Source organism: Rhineura floridana, chromosome 6 (assembly GCF_030035675.1).
Source record: "Rhineura floridana isolate rRhiFlo1 chromosome 6, rRhiFlo1.hap2, whole genome shotgun sequence".
NCBI lineage: Eukaryota > Metazoa > Chordata > Lepidosauria > Squamata > Rhineuridae > Rhineura > Rhineura floridana.
Window position 1 is genome coordinate 102,157,516 of NC_084485.1, and position 18,811 is coordinate 102,176,326.

General features: G+C 39.1%; 2 protein-coding genes across 5 annotated transcripts in view; both read left to right on the forward strand.

The window, feature by feature from the left end:
* The window catches only part of AK4 (adenylate kinase 4), a 50,288-nt gene extending 48,413 nt beyond the window's left edge, over positions 1 to 1,875 (forward strand). For all 3 annotated transcript variants that reach the window (XM_061633338.1, XM_061633339.1, XM_061633340.1), the window contains exon 6: positions 1,248 to 1,875. In XM_061633338.1, the coding sequence (XP_061489322.1) occupies positions 1,248 to 1,362 (115 nt within the window). In that variant the 3' untranslated portion in view covers positions 1,363 to 1,875. The remainder of the gene's footprint in view (positions 1 to 1,247) is intronic.
* Positions 1,876 to 15,057: 13,182 nt separating this feature from the next.
* DNAJC6 (DnaJ heat shock protein family (Hsp40) member C6) overlaps positions 15,058 to 18,811 on the forward strand; it is a 96,272-nt gene continuing 92,518 nt past the window's right edge. For both annotated transcript variants that reach the window (XM_061633345.1, XM_061633344.1), the window contains exon 1: positions 15,058 to 15,262. Coding sequence is in view for 1 of the 2 variants with exons in the window: in XM_061633344.1 (XP_061489328.1) it covers positions 15,241 to 15,262 (22 nt within the window). In the remaining variant the exon portion in view is untranslated. The remainder of the gene's footprint in view (positions 15,263 to 18,811) is intronic.

Consider the following 18,811-nt stretch of genomic DNA (forward strand, 5'->3'; position numbering starts at 1 on the left):
GGGCTCCTTCAAGAGGAAGGGCAGGATAAATAATATTGTTTGTAACTGGCTTTTGGTATATTATTGATGGGGGGTGTTTATATGGGACTTCTAAGATGCCTGGTGCTTTGCAGTCTTCCTTTTGTCTTCCTTCACAACCATTACATGTTGCAGATGGAGCATGGAGGCAGAGAATATTTGTCCCAGATTTGCCACTGAGGTTCTCCTTAGACTAGCATTCCCCAACTCTGTTTGGCCCCAGATGCTTGGGACTACATGTTGCACCACAGGCACAAGAGGAGTTAGCTCAGGGAGAGGAGTCAGAAGAGGACAAGGTCCCTGGGAACCTTGAGAAGAGAAGACAGGGGAGATATGATAGCACTCTTCAAGTACTTGAAAGGTTGTCACACAGGGGAAGGCCAGGATCTCTTCTCAATCATTCCAGAGTGCAGGACACGGAATGATAGGCTCAAGCTGCAGGAAATCAGATTTTGGCTGAACATCAGGAAAAACTTTCTAACTGTTAGAGCGGTATGGCAATGGAACCAATTACCTAGGGAAGTGGTAGGCTCTCCAACACTGGAGGAATTCAGAAGGCAGCTGGACAGCCACCTGTCAGTTATGCTTTAACTTGGATTCCTGCATTGAGCAGGGAGTTGGACTCGATGGCCTTATTTGTTGTTGTTATGTGCCTTCAAGTCGACTACGACTTATGGTGCTGTGATGTCTAAAAGACATCTCAACCTGTGGCTGAAATGTGATACAAATAATGTTTCCCAAGTCCTTATCCAGCATGAGAACAGAAATGAAGTAAGGTGGAGAGAGACTTTGTGATAACTTTACAATGGTTTAGCCACAATGGCTTTCAAAAAGATCCTATTGGTGTAAGTAGCTGTCTGTCCCCACAGTACTGTTGTATGTAACAGTAAGGTATGCTTATGCTTATGCTTGTGCTAAGTCTTTTGTTTACACTGGACAATCGACTTCTAAGATCTTGGCTCAATAAAACCATTTCAAATGACCTTGTACAGAAACCTCCTATTAATCTTTTATTCCATCAGTGCCCATGCCTTGTGGAATACTTCACATATTGCCTTTCTTGGTCACAAGTATAAATACTTGTGAACAAGTATGCAGACTTTTAAAAAAAGGTAATATGAATCCACACTATTTAATGAGATAATTGCATTGTAATTAAAATGGCAATACCAGGTTTTCTTTAAGAGTCTTCATTTACTTAACACAATTTTTTTAACTCTGTGTTTCAGAAACAGAGGGATCCTACACTCATTCTCTGGGACAGAGACGAACAAAATATGGCCTTATGTATACTCTCTGGTGTCCTGCAAGATTCCTCCACTCCAAGCAGAAGAAGCAAACTAACCATTTCCAAAACAGCAACAACAGTTAATATAGTCAATTTTGGGTTTTTGTTAAAGTTTGTGGTGTGTTGTGCTGTATCTGTGCTCTGCCTTTTTTAGGAAGCAGTTGTTCTCCCTGATTTTACTGGAGAACAGCTGTGGAAATACAGCTATAACGAACATCATCATATTTGAAAAATACTATCTATGGAATCCTAGTTCTCAGCATATTAAGTACTTGTGCATGGACTTCCAAGTAATCGTAACTGGTTATGCACAGCCAGATATGCCTTAGCAGGTTTATAGAATTTGCTGTCTGTTCCATCCAGTGACAACTAGTTCTTCTATATATACAAAGTACCAATTAATGAATGTTGGGAAATGTTTTCCTTGATCTAACACCCCGTGACATTTTAAAAACAGGCACTACTCTAAATGCATCTGCAATGCAACAAGCACTGTGGAATATACATGTATTTTTTAGAGGTCAAATAATGAAATGTGTGTTTGAATATTAATAAATGGAGAATGGAAATTAAGTTTGTTTTTAAACATGTTGGTTCACAGAGAAAACCAACATTTAAGAATATGTATTATAAAAATGCTGCTGTGATATTTGTGGAACTAGTTTTTAACTCATGATGTGGATTTAGGCCATCCTGTAGACTAGGATATGAAGGTGGTCCATTTTTTATCTAAGAAAAGTTGCACTACTTGGATAGTAGTTTTATAGCTTTCATATTATACAATATTGCAACCTGTTAAAAGCCAGTGAGATTCTATTCTCTTTTTTAATATTCATAATTGTCCCAGTTATCTCCCAGACAAGTGACTGTACAGTCAGACATAATGTCCTGTCCAGGTGATCACCGATAGCTTCAAAAGTCACCCAGTTTGGAAGTCACATTAAACTGTGGTTAAAACAAACTATGGCTTAATATGAATGAGCAGTTTATTGGTGCACACCACTGAAATAGCAGGTGTTTCTGCTGCTAGTTGTGTTGTCCACACTCAGGCTTATGTTTTTGTCCCTTCAGACCACAAGTGGTAAGCCAAGAAAAAAACTTGGTTACGGTTTGAAGTTGGTTTGCACAGAAACAAACCATAAACCCAAGTTCAGACATAATGACAAGGCAGACCATGGCTTGTTTCGCAGCAGTGGCAAGGAGGAGTCAAATGCCTGGAATTTGAGCAGCATGCACTTAGCACCCTGTGTGTTCACATAAAATAAACTATATCATTTCATTGTTTAGACTATAGTTTATTGTGACATGAACCAGGACAGTATGCAGCACAGTAAGCATCAAATTACCACAACCACAGAAGTTAGGAAAAACGCTTTTGTAGAAAGTGCTGCTGACATATATCCATGATTTGTATATTCGGCTTGTTCATGTAAGCACAGTTAGTTGGAAATATTTGTTTACATGTGCAAAACTCAAAAACACTATTAGTTTCACTGGTGAGTCTATCTTTTTTTAAGCACCTCTCTAGAGGGTGATATATATTTGGGGAAAGCCTCAGTGCTAGAGCATCAGCTTTGCGTGCAAAACTTTCCAGGTTCAGTTCCTGGTATCTCCTCAAGTAGGGATGGGAAAGACCTCTGTCTTAGACTGTGGACAGTTGCTGCCAGTCAGTGTAGACAGTATTGAGCTAGATGGATTAATTGTCTGACTTTCAATGTTTTTAACTGAGGATCTTTCTCTCTCTGAGTTTGGCATATTTTATAGCACAGTTCTCCCCTCTCCTCTAGGTTACTGTTTTTTCAACTTTGGGTCCCCAAATGTTGTCGGACTACAACTCCCATAAACTCCAGCCATCTTAGCCAAGGCCAAGGACGATGGGAGTTGGGTCCCTAGATGCTGTTGGACTACAATGTTGAAGAACAGTGTCTAGGTTGTAAGGTCTGGTCTGTCTTTGTCCACATAGTTATCAGTTTTAATAATTAAGATGTCATCTTGCAGTTCTAATGTACTCTTTTCTTGTGCATTGCTTCATACTGTTTATTACGAAACTGAAGCTAGGCAAACACTCTGGTCTGAATAGAAGCAAAATTGTATACTGTGCCTCTGTTCTTTGATGGCTGGTCAGTTGGACTGCTCTTGAAATGTACTTCTAAGTGTGCAACTGACTTGAGCATCGACGAGATTCCTGCCAAATAATTTGGACCAAAACCTCAACAGTAACATTCCATTTTCTAGAGCAATTGTTTTTCTTTCCTCAAAGAACCAGTTCCTTCATGGATTTTGCTGCTGAAGAATTCCTGCATCTTTGATGCAGGATTTCCTGGACGTAACATAAGAGTCTAGGTTATAAGCTTTCAGGGTATAGATCAGTACTTGTAGTACATGCAGGTGCCAGCCATCACTCATGAGCCATGGTGTTGTCTCATGCAAAATTGAGGTTTCTCCCTAGAATATACCTTATACCTCCCTCAGACAGAGCATTTCATGGGAAGATCAGTAGTGATAGACAAGCCTGTCTGCCATGATAGATCTCACCATAGAACCTCTGGCAAGGAACCCCAAAGTTCCCCAGAACTGTTATAGATCAAACCATCCAAATCAAATGTGCTTCAGTTATAAGAAGACATGGGTTTTTTTCCTCATTCTCCTCCTTGTTGGGTTGGATCCAGAACAAGTTGAGTAGTACTTAAGTCCCATTGAAATCAGTGTGACAAGTTAATAATGACTGACTTGTACCCCACTGAAACCAATAGAACTTAAGTGTAGTTCAACTTGCTCTCTTTGATCTTCCTTGCTGTCCTTGATCCTCTGTGGCGCAGAGTGGTAAGCAGCGGTAACGCAGCCGAAGCTCTGCTCACGGCCGGAGCTCAATTCCAACAGAAGGAGGAAGTTGAATTTCCGGTAAAAGGGGTCGAGGTCCACTCAGCCTTCCATCCATCCGTGGTCGGTAAAATGAGTACCCGGCATATGCTGGGGGGTAAAGAAAGGCCGGGGAAGGAACTGGCAAACCCACCCCATATATATGGTCTGCCTAGTAAACGTCGCAAGACGTCACCCTAAGAGTCGGAAACGACTCGCACTGTAAGTGCGGGGACACCTTTACCTTTAACTTGCTCTGAATCCAATCCACTGATTCCCACCCCCAATTTTCAGTTTCCTTTCCTCTAGCACATTTTGTAGTACAGGAATAGCCTTCAGCCATGCTGACTGGTGCTGATGCAGTTGTACTCAAATATCATCTGGAGAGCACCATGCTTGCTACTCCTGCTCTAGTACAAAGGCTTACAGTTGGTTAAGAAGGGGTTCCCCTTAATGCGTGCAGTACAGAAACCCAAGGAGCTGCCCATTTATGCTTTAGGGTGTGAAAATGGGCTTCTTTTACACACTACGCAGCACAAAAATGGGGAAAACAAAGATTGGAAGAGACCGGAAGGCTAGACGAGGTCCTGTAGCAGGTCGCATCCAGCCCTACCCCTGAATTAAAAAATGAGTTTCTTTTTAAATGGATGAAATAAAAATATTTGTGAGTTGCCCATACTACTTAAAAGTACAAAACCCATTTTGTATATGTCTAGAAGCCTTTTTTTTTGTTTGTTTTGCAATAGCCAGAGTTTATCCAATGGCTTCCCTAAACTGGAAGTAAAACTGTAATTGTGATGTGTAATATTTGAAAGGAGCTGTAACTTGATCTGTGTGTCCTCAGGTTGCCTCACTTTATATAAAAGAGGAGGGGAATGCATTTAGGGGGGAAATTATTCTGAATTGTACTTAATCATCCCCCCCCATTAAATCATGCTGGTTTAATGATAAAATTATGCTGATCAAGCTTTTTTTACTAACTTGCTAGTTTATTGTACAAAAAACTTTAGCAGTGCTTAAAAATGGGCTACTGCATTAACTACTAAACACAAATTTAACAGTGCAAGATTAGAGCTTAATGCCATTTTATGCATGTATGATATATAATTTTTGCTACACAGAAAAAACTGGCAATTCAATAACTGTTTGTCTAAGTGAACTCACTAAGCCCCAGCCTAAGCATAATATTTTCCAATGTCTTAACCACGGTAAAAACATCAGGAATTGTTGTTTGCTCTCATTTCTCTTCTGTACACTTAAGCATAGAGGCAGGCTGGTTTTCACTTTAGCAAGAGTCTTGTTTTTTCTGTTTTTTTTCCCCAAGAGCAGCATTTACAGAGAGAACTAGGTTGCATTCCTATACATACCTGGGAACTTCGTGGGTCTGTCTTCTGAGCAGATATGCATAGGACACTATTTTGCTGTCTTTGTCTGAGCATTTTACCCCATTTAGTGAACTACTCCTTATCATTTGTGTGTGGGTAGGAATACAAAGGCAGGCTAGCAAGTCACTGCCACAGTTGTCCCTTCCATCCTTTTGTACCAGTTGAGTTATGGTCCATTGATATCTCCATCAGAGTGGAATGTCCCCAAATGTTAAAGTGAACAGGAAAACCTCTGCTCATACAGAGCTATGTATGTTCATTCAGTGCCACCAGAGCCACTGATCCTGCAGATGCCAGAACTGTAATGCACACAACTATGATGGAGGCATATTGCAACCATGTTGGTTGTTGGACATACTACTCTACTATTATGACCTTTGTACTATATAAAATCATACATATAACTCTCTAATGCAGGAGTCCCCAACCTTTCTAGGCCTGGGGCACTTTTGGGAATAAGCTGTTGTGGCTACCACTGAGTAGCCATTTTTCAGAAGATATATTAACGATATTCAGAACCCATCTCTCCAAACAGGCAAAACACCTACGTATAACACAGTTAAAAAAGCAGGCTACCTACCACAAAAGAGGCAACGTTCAACCAAGAAAGTTTTCACTTTTTAAAAAATGAAATATTGGGAGGGGCAGGCAACAAGGGATGGTTTGAGGGTGCTATGATGCTTACTGATGCCACATTGGGGACTCTATCTCTAGTGTATGATTGATTTTTTTATCCTGCTTTACAGACTAATTGTGCAATCCATTACATGTCTGCTCAGAAGTAAGCTGCATTGGGTTCAATGGGACTTACACCCAGGTATGTGTGTATTGGATTGCAGTCTAAGCCATCAAAACAGCTTACAGACATAAAAACTTATCAGGTTAAATTTTAGTGCAAGTAGAGATTGAATAATATTAGTTTCTTGTATTTACAGCCTTCGGTTAGGTTCTCCACATTTGCACATCATTTGGCAATTTTTTAAAATTAAAATTCTCATGAAAATTCATCAGAATTTTAGTGAGAATTTCTCCTAATAAACATATTTATATGTAGGTTTTCCTAATATAAACATTCTTGCAAAGCAGTTTTCTGTAAAATAATGTGTTTTTGAATGTTTTCACTAATATATGCATGCCTTACCTTAGTGTGTGCATTTCTGTACATGTTATTTAGCTGGAGAACTAACCGCATTGCAAAATTCAGATGTGTGAATTTTGAAGGATGGCCGTGATTTGTTTTGCATGTTGTTTTGGAAAGTGCACATTAGGTAAGTTTGCCTTTAAATGTGAATTGAATTGAATTTCTCCCCCATCCCCAAGTGCAGCAAATCAAGGCGGGCCTTCCAAAGGTGTTGTGGCTTTCATTTCACATGTGCTGAGGAGCCCCAACACCACAGTTCCATAATATCTAATGCAGGTAGCCTCCAAAAAGTTTGAGAAGGGTTTCAGACTCCTTGTAGTTGGCTATTATGATGAGCAATATTTTAAGCTAATGTAGTGTATGGCCAAACAGTTTGTTTTTAACAAAAATCCCATTATCTCTCACTATAGCTACCGGGGGTGGGGGACAGATATAGATGAGACCATCCGCCATATAGGGAAAGTTCAGGTGGTCACACTTTATCATAATGTTAAAAGATTTAAAACCCACTGAGGTTTTAAAAAATAGTTTTCCATGTGATGTACATAATTGTGTGATGAATGTATGTTTAAACAAATAATTTAACATCAGTGATGGGAATGCACTTCTGCTATATTTTTGTTTTTCATATAAAAGGAAGATCCATTTTTAGTCTGGTGCAACCACAGGGAGGAGTCGCCAAATGCCCTCTCCTACCTTAGCTTCCAGGATCTCTGATTAGGAGAAGCTGTTTCAGGAAACCATCTCATGCAGGTGTCTCAGGCAATGGAGTGGACTTTTCTTCACCCAAGCCCCAAGCACCCCAGTCACAGGATGACAGATGGGTATAGGAGCCTGGAAAGCTTCTTTGCTGGTTCAGCCTGTGGCAGGTGGGAGAACATTCATCCCCATTTATATTGCAAGTCTGTTTCTTTAAAAGGGCTTTTTGAAAAAGCTTTCTTTATGCCTTGACTAGCTTATATTTTTCTCATGTTTTTCTTCACCATGGGCAGTATCCAGCATTGTGCAAGCAGAAGACAAGCTTGTTCAATGGATCCTTACCTTCCCCTTCTCCCTCTGCAGCCCCATGTACCCCTAAAAAAAAGTTGGGAGGGTCTACCAAACATTGTTGATTGTGTCATTTTGGGTTGCAGTGGAAGGGGGGGAATCACCTTAAATTGGCCAAGAAATCTTGCACTCTGCTGTCTTCCCCTCATGCAGCACTGGATTTTAGTGCAGCATAGCCTTGGTTACTTGCTCTGCCATCAGCTTGTGCACCTACTTGTTAATGGCAATTGGCCTATGTGAGCAGAAGATCTTAAGCATGAGACTGGACCTACTTCTAGATTGTTCCTATTTTGTGGGTGGGATTTAATCATATACTGGCAAATTCAGGTTGCTTAATTAAAGTGGATTTGGCCCTCTTCCACACACAAAACTGACTTTTTGCAGTAAGGAAAGTGACTGGGGAATGCACTGGAAAGTGTGTGATAACAATTGCTTGCCATGCTTGTAACCTCCCTGAAAACAAAATGGGAATTAATATTTAATAAACAGGTTTTTGGGAAGTGACCTGGGTTTCTAGAACTCTTCTATGCCATAAGCTAAGCAGAGAATGAAAACTGAGTTTAGATAGTGCCATTTTTTCTGAACCTCTAGAGAAAGGCATATAATTCTGGTCTAGGTTATTAATTTAATCTATTTCTGTGTTCCCATTTTAGGCTTATAACTATATATTTAATCAATTTTGCTATATGACTTTAGAGTGATGGGAGAGCACTGTAGAGAGATCTTCCACTTCTGTTTTTAAAGTCTATTTGTCAGTAGAAATCTATTATAGATTTTCCTCCCCTTTCCCTTCTTTTCTCTGTGCTTATTACAAAATTGTAAGCCACTTTGGGCAGGGACTAGTTTGTGCTTTTATACCTTTTTTGTTTAGTAAGGTGTATTTTTAAAAGTCCTATATAAATAAGCCAGGGGACCATCCACAAGGCAGCACGATGAGCTGCAGCTGGAAAATGAAACTGGGGAAGCCCAATGTGTGGACAGAGGAACTCAGAAATGCTCTTTTGACCCACACGTCTGAAGTATTTGACTTGCAAAACCAATTAACGGGCTTTAAAAACAAAATTCATATAGCAAGAAAAGTGGTCTAACTATGAAAATGCAGTGCCTTGCAAAAGTAATCAGACCCCTGATTCTCTCATACTACTGAATTACAAATGGTACATTGTAATTTCGTTCTGTATATTTTATTTTAAAACACTGAAACTCAAAATAAATTATTGTAAGGTGACATTGGTTTTATGTTGGGAAATGTTTGTAAGAAACATAAAAAACTGAAACATGTTGCTTGCATAAGTATTCAACCCCTGTGCTGTGGAACCTCCCAGTTTACACAGATGAAAGAAATTGCCCTATTGAGGACACAGTTACCTTACCATTGGCCTCCCATCTGTGAGCCATTAAAGTTGCTGTCATATTGTCAGGATAAAACCCCCACTGTTGAAGGATCATTGGTCGGGCTGTGGATCTGAAGGAAAATGAAGACCAAAGAGCATTCTACAGAAGTGAGAGATAATGTAATACAAATGCATAGATTAGAGAAAGGGTACAAAATAATATCCAAGTGTTTGGATATCCCAGTGAGCACAGTTGGATCAATAATCAGGAAGTGGAAGCTGTATCACACCACCCAGGCACTGCCAAGAAAAGGCCATCCCTCAAAACAAGAAGGAGACTTGTGAGAGAAGTCACATAGAGGCCAACAATCACTTTAAAGGAGCTACAAAGGTCAGTGGATGGGAGTGGAGTAATGGTGCACCAGGCAACCATATCAAGAGCTATGTGTAACACTGGTCCGTGTAGGAGGGTGGCAAGAAAGAAGCCATTACTCAAAAAGTACCATCTGGAAGCATGTCTGGAGTTTGTCAGAAAGCATGAGAGTGCCCAGCTGCCATGTGGGAAAAGGTTTTGTGGTCAGATGAGACCAAGATAGCGCTTTCTGGGCAAAACTCAAAAGCACTGTGTGGTGCAAACCTAACAAGACAACCATCCCTACAGTGAAGTATGGTGGTGGCAGCAGCATGCTGTGGAAAGGCTTCTTAGCAGCAGCGACTGGACATCTTGGTAAAATTAAAGAAAAAATGGATGGAGGAATACATGGAAATACTGCAAGAGAACTTGCTTCAGTCTACTAAAAAACTGATGCTTGGGAGGAAATTCACTTTTCAGCAAGACAATCATCCCAAGCACAAGGCCAAAGCAACACGAGTGGCTCAAGAAAAAGGTGAATGTCCTACAGTGGCCCAGTCAAAGTTCTGATCTCAATCCCATTGAGAACCTGTGGCACTCTTTGAAAATTGTGGTCCACAAGCTACATCCAACCAACGTGAATGACCTGGAGCGAATCTGCCAAGAAAAATGGGCCAAAATCCCTCTGACACTGTGTGTAAAGCTGGTACATACCTACCCCAAAAGACTTAAAGCTGTTATTGCAGCAAAAGGTGGCTCTACCAAAGAATAATGTGTGGGGTTTCGATACTTATGCAAGCAACATGTTTCAGTTTTTTATGTTTCTTACATTTCCCAACATAAAACCAATGTCGCCTTACAATAATTTATTTGAGTTTCAGTGTTTTAAAATAAAATATCATACAGAACAAAATTACAATGTACCATTTGTAATTCAGTAATATGAGAGAATCAGGGGTCCAATTACTTTCGCAAGGCACTATATATTTCTAGATAAATTTTCTAGAATTCATCTTTAGAAATTATTTCAGGATCAAAATACATTCTCTTTGCTGCTCTGGGTACACTTTAAAAAGCACTCCATTCAAAAGCTACCCTGATACTATGTTCTCTGTTGTTTTAGTTTTAATTTTTCCTCAGAATCCCCATCTTCTGTAATGCACCACAATTTTCACCTCATAATGTTGGCACTTTACTGTGAATCTGATGTATTTTCTAAAGTTATGGTTCTGTTTTTGTAATGATGGCATGTTGGGAGTGGGGTGTGTCTCCCCACTTAGCCAATTGTTCTAGGGAACAGTCTTTGTATGTAACATAATTGAGGGAAGTGGGCTTTTGTTTTGTTTTGGATAGCCTCCCCCCCCAAATCTACAGCTGTATTATCATTTGATATTTGTAAATAAAGTTATTTTCAACTTATTTTGTGGCTTCTCAAATGTGGACAATCCCATTAGCCATATTTGTTGATGAACCCCAGTTTTGCAAATGGTAAAGATGGCTTTCATTTTTCTCTGCATTATGAAAGCCAAGTCCAGTTTTCTACACTTTTGGTATCTCAGAATGTAAGAGAAACTGTAAACTTCTCATTGCTATAAGGAAGGAAATAAGCAGAATAAAATACACAGAGCTGTCCTGTGTTTTTAAAAAAAATACTGTAATTTTATGTATATATGTAAAAAAAAGGAAGAGAAAGAGAAGATGGTGATTATAACTTAAAAATCTTGTATTTCCTTTAAAGAGCACATAAGTTAATAAAAACATTTACATTCTCAAGTGTTACTTCTCACACTTAAAAATAAGAGTCACAGTTACAAACATAGTCCTATAAGTTGGCAAAACTATAAAGGTGTCAAAGGTAATCTCAAAACATCTTTCCACAAGGAAGTGTGAGTCACTGGTGGGCTTGAATCATGTTCCTTTTGAGCTACATAGGCTATGAAGCAAAACCATATATCCTGAAAAGTGTCTCTTTTTGTTGCTGTTGAATTATATCTGTCTTGTTGTGTTAACTTCTCCATCTGGACATCTGTCTAACTTTGACTGTACCACTCTTCATTAGGTTACAGTCCTATGTTGAGTTCATACTTTTCTTTCCTGTAGTATGCACTAATGGACATATATGGCATGATGTTGCATTTCTATTTGCATAAGGTAGCCAAGGAGTGAAACATATTTTCCCTTCATTGACGCATTACTATTGTTAGAGAGGAGACGTGGGAGAGTGCAATACCAGGTTTGTTGGCAAATGTGTTTTCACATCTCATATCATTCAAGATGAGAAATATATGCAATCCTAACATCTTCATAAGAAATTTACTCAATGTGCATATGATGTGCACATGTAAAAAAAAGAAACTATGGGTATATATAGACCTTTTGCCACGTGGTATTAGCACCCATAAATTATTTCAGATATAAGATAAAATTATAATCTGCATTCATTTCTAGGTGAGAGGGAAGGAGGGGCAGGCAGTACACAGGTCTGCCCAAGGGTGGGAAAATTTCAGGCTTGTACTAGAACGCCACAGCCCAAAACCCTGGGTGTCCTTGATCATGTTCTGAGCTTAGTAATTAGTTTATTCAGTGCCAGAACTGCACTGAGCTCTTAGTCTTTCACCTCAAGACAATTCTTGGTTAGCTTTGTTCATTTCAACAGCTTTATTTAGGTAGAATAAATAATTTTTGCTTTTGCTATTGTTAAACAGCTGGTAGTTGAACTCTAGCTGATCTACCGCAAAGATCTACAAATAGATTCCAATCTGCTGTCTGCTCACCCCTGGTCTATGTTGACTGGGAGGAGCTCTTCAGGGTTTCAGTCGAGAGTCTTCCCCCAGTTCTAACTGGAAGTGCCAGGACTGATTTACATGCACTACCACTGAGCTAAGGCAAATGGAGGGATTCCCCCAATTCTGTTTTTGGGTCTTGAACTTGCGTCTCCTTCCAATCCTGTGACCTAAGCACAGGAGGGGGAGACCCTTTGGAGCAAATTTGGGGGGCATGGGCAGAGAAGAGGAAGAGGAAGTCCTGTTGCAATGTTGGATTGTGCCCTATGACCTAAATCACTGGGAGTGAAACTTGGGGGGGGGGGAGTTGAAAAACAAATTATTAGTTCTAAGAGATATACATTATAGTCATGGATCCAAATCAACAAATACAAAAAAAAAGGAATCAAAGTAATGTGCTGGAAACTGGCATTTAAGAAGAGGATTATATATGTCCTAAGTGATAGATTAGAGGAAAGACATTTCTGCACAGCTATTATGTAAAACAGATCTTGGTTAGATTATTAATTCTAAATGTCTAACACTATATGACACTGAATACCAGATTTTATTCTCTGTAGGAGACCCCACCATAGTACATTTTGTCTGGTGGGTCAAGAATCCCTGTTCCTTATGCCATTATACCCCTCTGTCCTACTGTTATGTCCCCAAAAGGTTCAGTTGATTTGACCCATATGCATTGGCTTTGACATGAAATCCATAGAGCCATTTACTAAAATCTCTGGCTTCAGAGTAACTCACAATATGTCTATCATAGAACCATAGTGTGCTGCAGGCAATTGTGTCAGACTCTGACCAGCAAGACTTTGGTTCAAATCCTCTCCAAGCCATGGATTGATCTCGGTCAGGCACACAAACATAGCCCAGAACTTCAGTGGTTGTTAGCATACTTAAGAGACAATGGAACATACATGCCTCTCTGACTTACTTGACAGAAGTGGGTGAGATACAAATCAATAAAAACTGGGGCTCACCATAATGTGCATCCTCCTGTTTTAAACACTTTGTTGGAACAACAACACATGACATCCGTGCAAGTATTCATACACTGTAAAATGAGGCTAGACCTGTGTGTTCAAAGATGTAATGTGTTTTAGACTGTAAGTTCTGTAAAGCATTGGGTATGTAGATGATGCTATTTATATAAAAAATGGATGCTTCCACACTAGGCATTTAATGTGGGATGAAATGCTTCTTTCACTCACATTTTATGGAGCCCATCTGCACTGAAGGATCAGATACACATTCTTGGTCCATCTTTGTCACTGAAGGCTCAGGTAGTCTCAGGGTCTAGAAATGCCTTTTGCCAGCTGAACCTAGTAGAATAGCTGTTCTTGGTTTGGGAGAGGTTGACCACAGTGGTTCAGGCACTGGTGACTTAAAGATTGGATTACTGTGTTGCAATCTATGTGGGGCTTCCCTCATACTTGATCTGGAAACTGCAATTAATGCAGAATGCTGCAGCCAGACTGCTGATGGGAGTGAGACCCTGTCAGCATATACAACACCTCTGCTCAGAGGTTTGTACTGGTTGCTGATTTGTTACTGGGCCAAGTTCAAAGTGTTACTACTGGTATATAAAGCCCTTAACAGCTTGGGACCAGTATACTTGCAGGATCATTCTACCCTATATGACCACTTGACCACTTCAGTCTCCAGAGCTGGTACTGTTACAGGTGTCATATAATATTCATTCTGCACTTGCAAGAAATCAATCTGTTAGCACCTACACTTTCAAACTCCTTGCCCATTGACATCAGGCAAGTGCTTTCGCTATACTATTTTCTGCACTTGTTTAAAACACTTGTTTAGGCAAGCATATCTAGACATGTAGATGCTGACATGTTTTAATCTCTTTAGCTCACTATTGATTGCAATTACCATTTAATTGTTAATTGTTCTAAACTGTTTTTATTGATATTTTTTTCCAAGCTGCTTAGAAGGTTTTTTTTTTTACAGTCTAGTGGTATGTAAGTTTGTAAATTTTTATGTATTTATTTATTTGTTTAATTTATTAGTCGCCCATCTGGCTGGTTATCCAGCCACTCTGGGCGATGAACAACATAAAAACATACAAATTACATTAGAGCATTAAATATCTCAAACAATAATATTAAAACCTAAATAAATAAATAAAATTAAAACCGAGTGAAAAGTGATGACTGGCTTTCTCAAAACAACCAATCAAACAACTAATGCTGTATTGGAACTTATACCAAAATAGGAGGCCAGGAGAAATTACTCCATAAAAATAATATAAAGCATAATTTTAAAATAGGAGGCCAGGAGAAATTGCTCCATAAAAATAATATAAAGCATAATAAACTATGGTAAGAATAATAGGATTTTAGAAATGAACAATCTGTATACTAGAAAACATCAAAACTACTTACAGATTTACACAATCCAGATCAGTATAATTTATTCTACTCCCAGTATACTTTATTCTGTGTTTATTTTGTATTTTGTATTCTTTTATAGTTTGGATATTTATTGCAAGGAAGAAATTGCATTTTAATATGCTCTGGAAGTTATAGTAACATTCTCAGGAGGAAATGCCTAAAAATTGAAATAAAGTATCCAGATTACTGAACTGCACTGGTTTCAGGTTTCATGATAGAACTCAGCACGATGTGTGAATTAAAAATAATAGTTCTACAAAGAACACCTTTTAGTTTTCCTTTCACCCTGTTTTCTTCTTCAAAAAAAATATGTCTGGATGATTATGATGATTAACAACAAACTTTGCCTCACAAATGAAATGAGGAAAAAAGCTTTTGACTCCAGATCCTGATCCATGCCAGATTTTATAAAATATTTTGTGTCTTCTTGCATCTGATTTTGTATAATCTGAACTATAGCCCAGCATTATACACCGTTTTCATACAAATCACCACATCACGTCTCCGGGACTGAGGTATGGAGCCTTAGTGACCTATGACTGGCTGTGAATGACAAATCAAAAGTCAGCCTTTCAGCAATCAGCTGAGATTTTTTTCCCTGCTGAGCTGCAGCAAGGAGAGAAAAGGGAGGATGAAAGAATCTGAAAATAAAGGTAAGGAAAACCTGTAACTAGGAACATGTACAGTATGACAAAGAGATGATGCTTGAGTCATATCTATTCTGCTGAGTAACCATATTAAAATTGCACCCTGCATCTTGAATACAAACAAGCTTTGTTTAAAAATGAATGCAGTTGTATAATATGCTGAGAGATAGACTTTGCATGAAATCTCCCTCTTATGTCAAAACATTTGCTGATTGAAGCACAAATTAGGATGCCAAATTCATTAGTTCATACTTGTGAATGTAGCATGTCTCAATGACTGTTATCAAGGCTTTCTTCAAATACCAATATAATATTTATATTTAGTGCAATCTTAATCATGTCTACTCAAAAGCAAGCCCCATTCAACTCAATGGGCTTACTCCCAGGTAAGTGTGTATGGGATTACAGCCTTAATATTTAATGTAGTGTTATGTGATGATACTAATATAAGTAAAGAATAATAGGATGGCTGCAAATTAAAACATTAACAAGAACATGTAAATAGACCTCTGTTTCATTTTAAAAGAGGAGACAAATATTAAAAGCATCCTGTATTTCAGGATATATACATCAAGTTGACCTTCATAATTGTATCAGAGTGATACCCTAAAAATGAACACAGTTCTCTCCTTTGGGGGAAAAAAAATTAAATCTCAGCAACAAATCATCTCAAATTTATGTTAAATTATTTGTGCTTTGATATCTGAATGATTAAAACTAAGACTGCTCAAAGGAGTGAAGAGATTGGTTAAACCCAGTGCTTGAAGAAACGTTGCTGATGCAGTGGCATGACTTTACCACTGGTATTCGATGTTATAGGTAGGTTATTCCCAAATTTTGGATGTATTTGGCCTTTCTTACAATGTTTCTGATTTATAGTGTTATGTACAAATCTCCTTAAGCTAGCAAAAATGATGTGAACATTTCGGCTTTAAATGCTGAATCTGGGTTGAGGCCTCCATCTTCCGATACTCCTTAGGGTGGGAGGGGGCTGTGTATTTCAGTCGCAGCTTCATTTGAGAGATGCAGCCTCTTTCTGTCAGTTCATGCAGTCTAGATGCTATTGCTACCAATAGCAACTTGAATTCAATGTAAAGATACGCTATATTTAGCTGGCTGTGACTGTGTCTGTTTATTTTCTGATCCAAGAAATGTTAAACTGATATACACAGCATTTATGAATTTATTTAATCTTTAAAGAGGAACCATGTTTTGCCTTTGAAACACATGGCTGTATTTTTTTTTTATTTACTGCATGCCAATGCTAGCATAATCACTCTCATTTAATTGCGGATTGAACTAACTGTTCTACATATGGCTTTCACCCAGCTGCAGATTAATCCTTAGAGACAGCCTAAGCTTCAAGCCTATATTTTGTCAGCTCTACCAACCCCCCTTTTCTGAGTGGAGTTGGGCATATTAAAAAAAAAAACCACCATGGATTTTCTAACCCATCACAAAATCCAGGGCCGGCTCCAGGCATGCCGGGGCCCTTGGGCATCAGCTTGCCCTGGGCCTTGGTGTGTGCGTACGAGTGCAGGTGTGGGGGCCCCCACGCCCCCACCTACCTGTCTCCTGTCTTTTACCATTGCCCTTAATGAAGATGGCGGCTGCGGTTTCCCTAAGGGGATGAAGCCTCCGCCTCCATCTTTGTTGATGGCACGTGTGCGTGCTATGTGCACGCATCTCTGCCATCAACTAAATTTAATGTTGTAAAGATAGTTATATGTTCCATCTTTTTCTTTGAATTACTTTTGATTTGAATTTAATATGGGTTTATTATGTTAATCTTGCTTTTGTTACATGTTTAAATTGTTGATTTGGTGATTAGGTGGTTTTAAATTGAATGTATATATATTTTTATTTGATGTACACCGCCCAGAGAGCCTTGCTATGGGCGGTATAAAAACTGAATTAAATAATAAAAAAAATAAAAAAAATAATTAAGGGCAATGGTAAAAGACAGGAGACAGGTAGGTGAGGCAAGATAATGGCAGGCAGGTGGTTGGTGCCGCAGATCATGGAAGGGGAGTGGAGGGCCCCTCAGGGGCTCCTGTAGCTCCAGGGCCCTTGGGCCAGTGCCCCACCTGGCCACCTTTTAGAACCGGCCCTGACAAAATCTATTCTTAGACTAGGACCCAAGGCGTAGTTCATTTTTAAATGCGTGACTAAGTATTATAGAAGAGGTAATTGTATTGAGGACTACTATAGAGATGGTTTTGAATATAAGGCAAACCAGACCTTTATAAATAAATTTAAATGTATTAAGCCAATACACACTTACCTGGGAGTAAGTCACATTGAACCCAATGGAGCTTACGTCTGAGTAGACATATACTGAATTCCAGCCGTAGTTGAATTCTATAAACACTGCAGCATATGTTTACTCGTATGCATTCGAGGCAGCAGCTTTGTACCATAAAATTACATATTGCATAATATTACATTATTAACATGGCCAATGAACAGATGAGGAACAGTTTGTACATTCAGCTGAATCAAATGGTAAAGTTTTTCTGGGACTGTACTACTTCTTGCCGCTGATGGAGTGGCATATTTGAAGGCTCCCCAACAAAGAAATAAAGCGTCCCTGAACATACAGAAAAATAGCATATCAGGGAAAATGTTAGGTTTTGAATCTTTCTCTGTTACATGTTAGCTTTTGAACATGCAAAAACATTTTGTTTTTGTTTTTAAATGTGCTCTCCTTCCTATGGTGGTATAGCCCAGGAAAGCTTTCTTACTTGTTTCTACTGAATGAATAAACTGGCCTTAATGCTCTATTTGGGGACACAAAGGAAAATGTTCTGACTCTAGGCCAAACTGGTTGGCATGTGGGTGGGTCACTCACCTCCCTACCTAGCATGTGACTAGGGATCAGTAGTATAGTGGCAAATTCAAGTACAGGGTTCCTTCATGTTAGTCATAGCCACACCCCTCCCCTTTTTTTGCTGAGGGGTTGAGAATGAGATCCTTGTTAATGCCTTCTCCCACAATAGACGTTCCCAGGAGCCAGTAAGCATGAAAGGGGAGAGTGTGAACTACTGAAAAACTCTTCTCAGTGGCTGGCTCATTTCCTTTCACTCTGATTGGTTCCAATCAGCAGGAAAGGTCAAGGACGCATGTTAGAGGATTATTCTCAGTGGCTAAGACACTCCACTTTCATGCTGATTGGCTCACAGGATGCTGGAGACACTGGGACCCTGCTCCCAAAAAAGTAAAGGGTCTAACACACACACACCCGAGACCCTGTACAGCTACTCTCCTGCTGGGGATGGGCAAATCTGTCAATTTTGGTTTCTCTAGGTTTCTCTTTTTTCCAATCTTAAATTCAGTTCTCCACAGTTTGTGATTTTTTAAAGTGCTCATGAAACTTCATCAGCATTTTAGTGTGAATTTCTCAGAATATAGACTTTTATACGCAATTCTGCCTCATATACATATTTTTGCAAATCAATTACCCATAATATAATGCTTTTTAATGTTATTTTAAGTAATATATGCATTGTTTGTACAGGTTACTTAGCTGGAGAACTGCATTCCAAAATTCTCAGA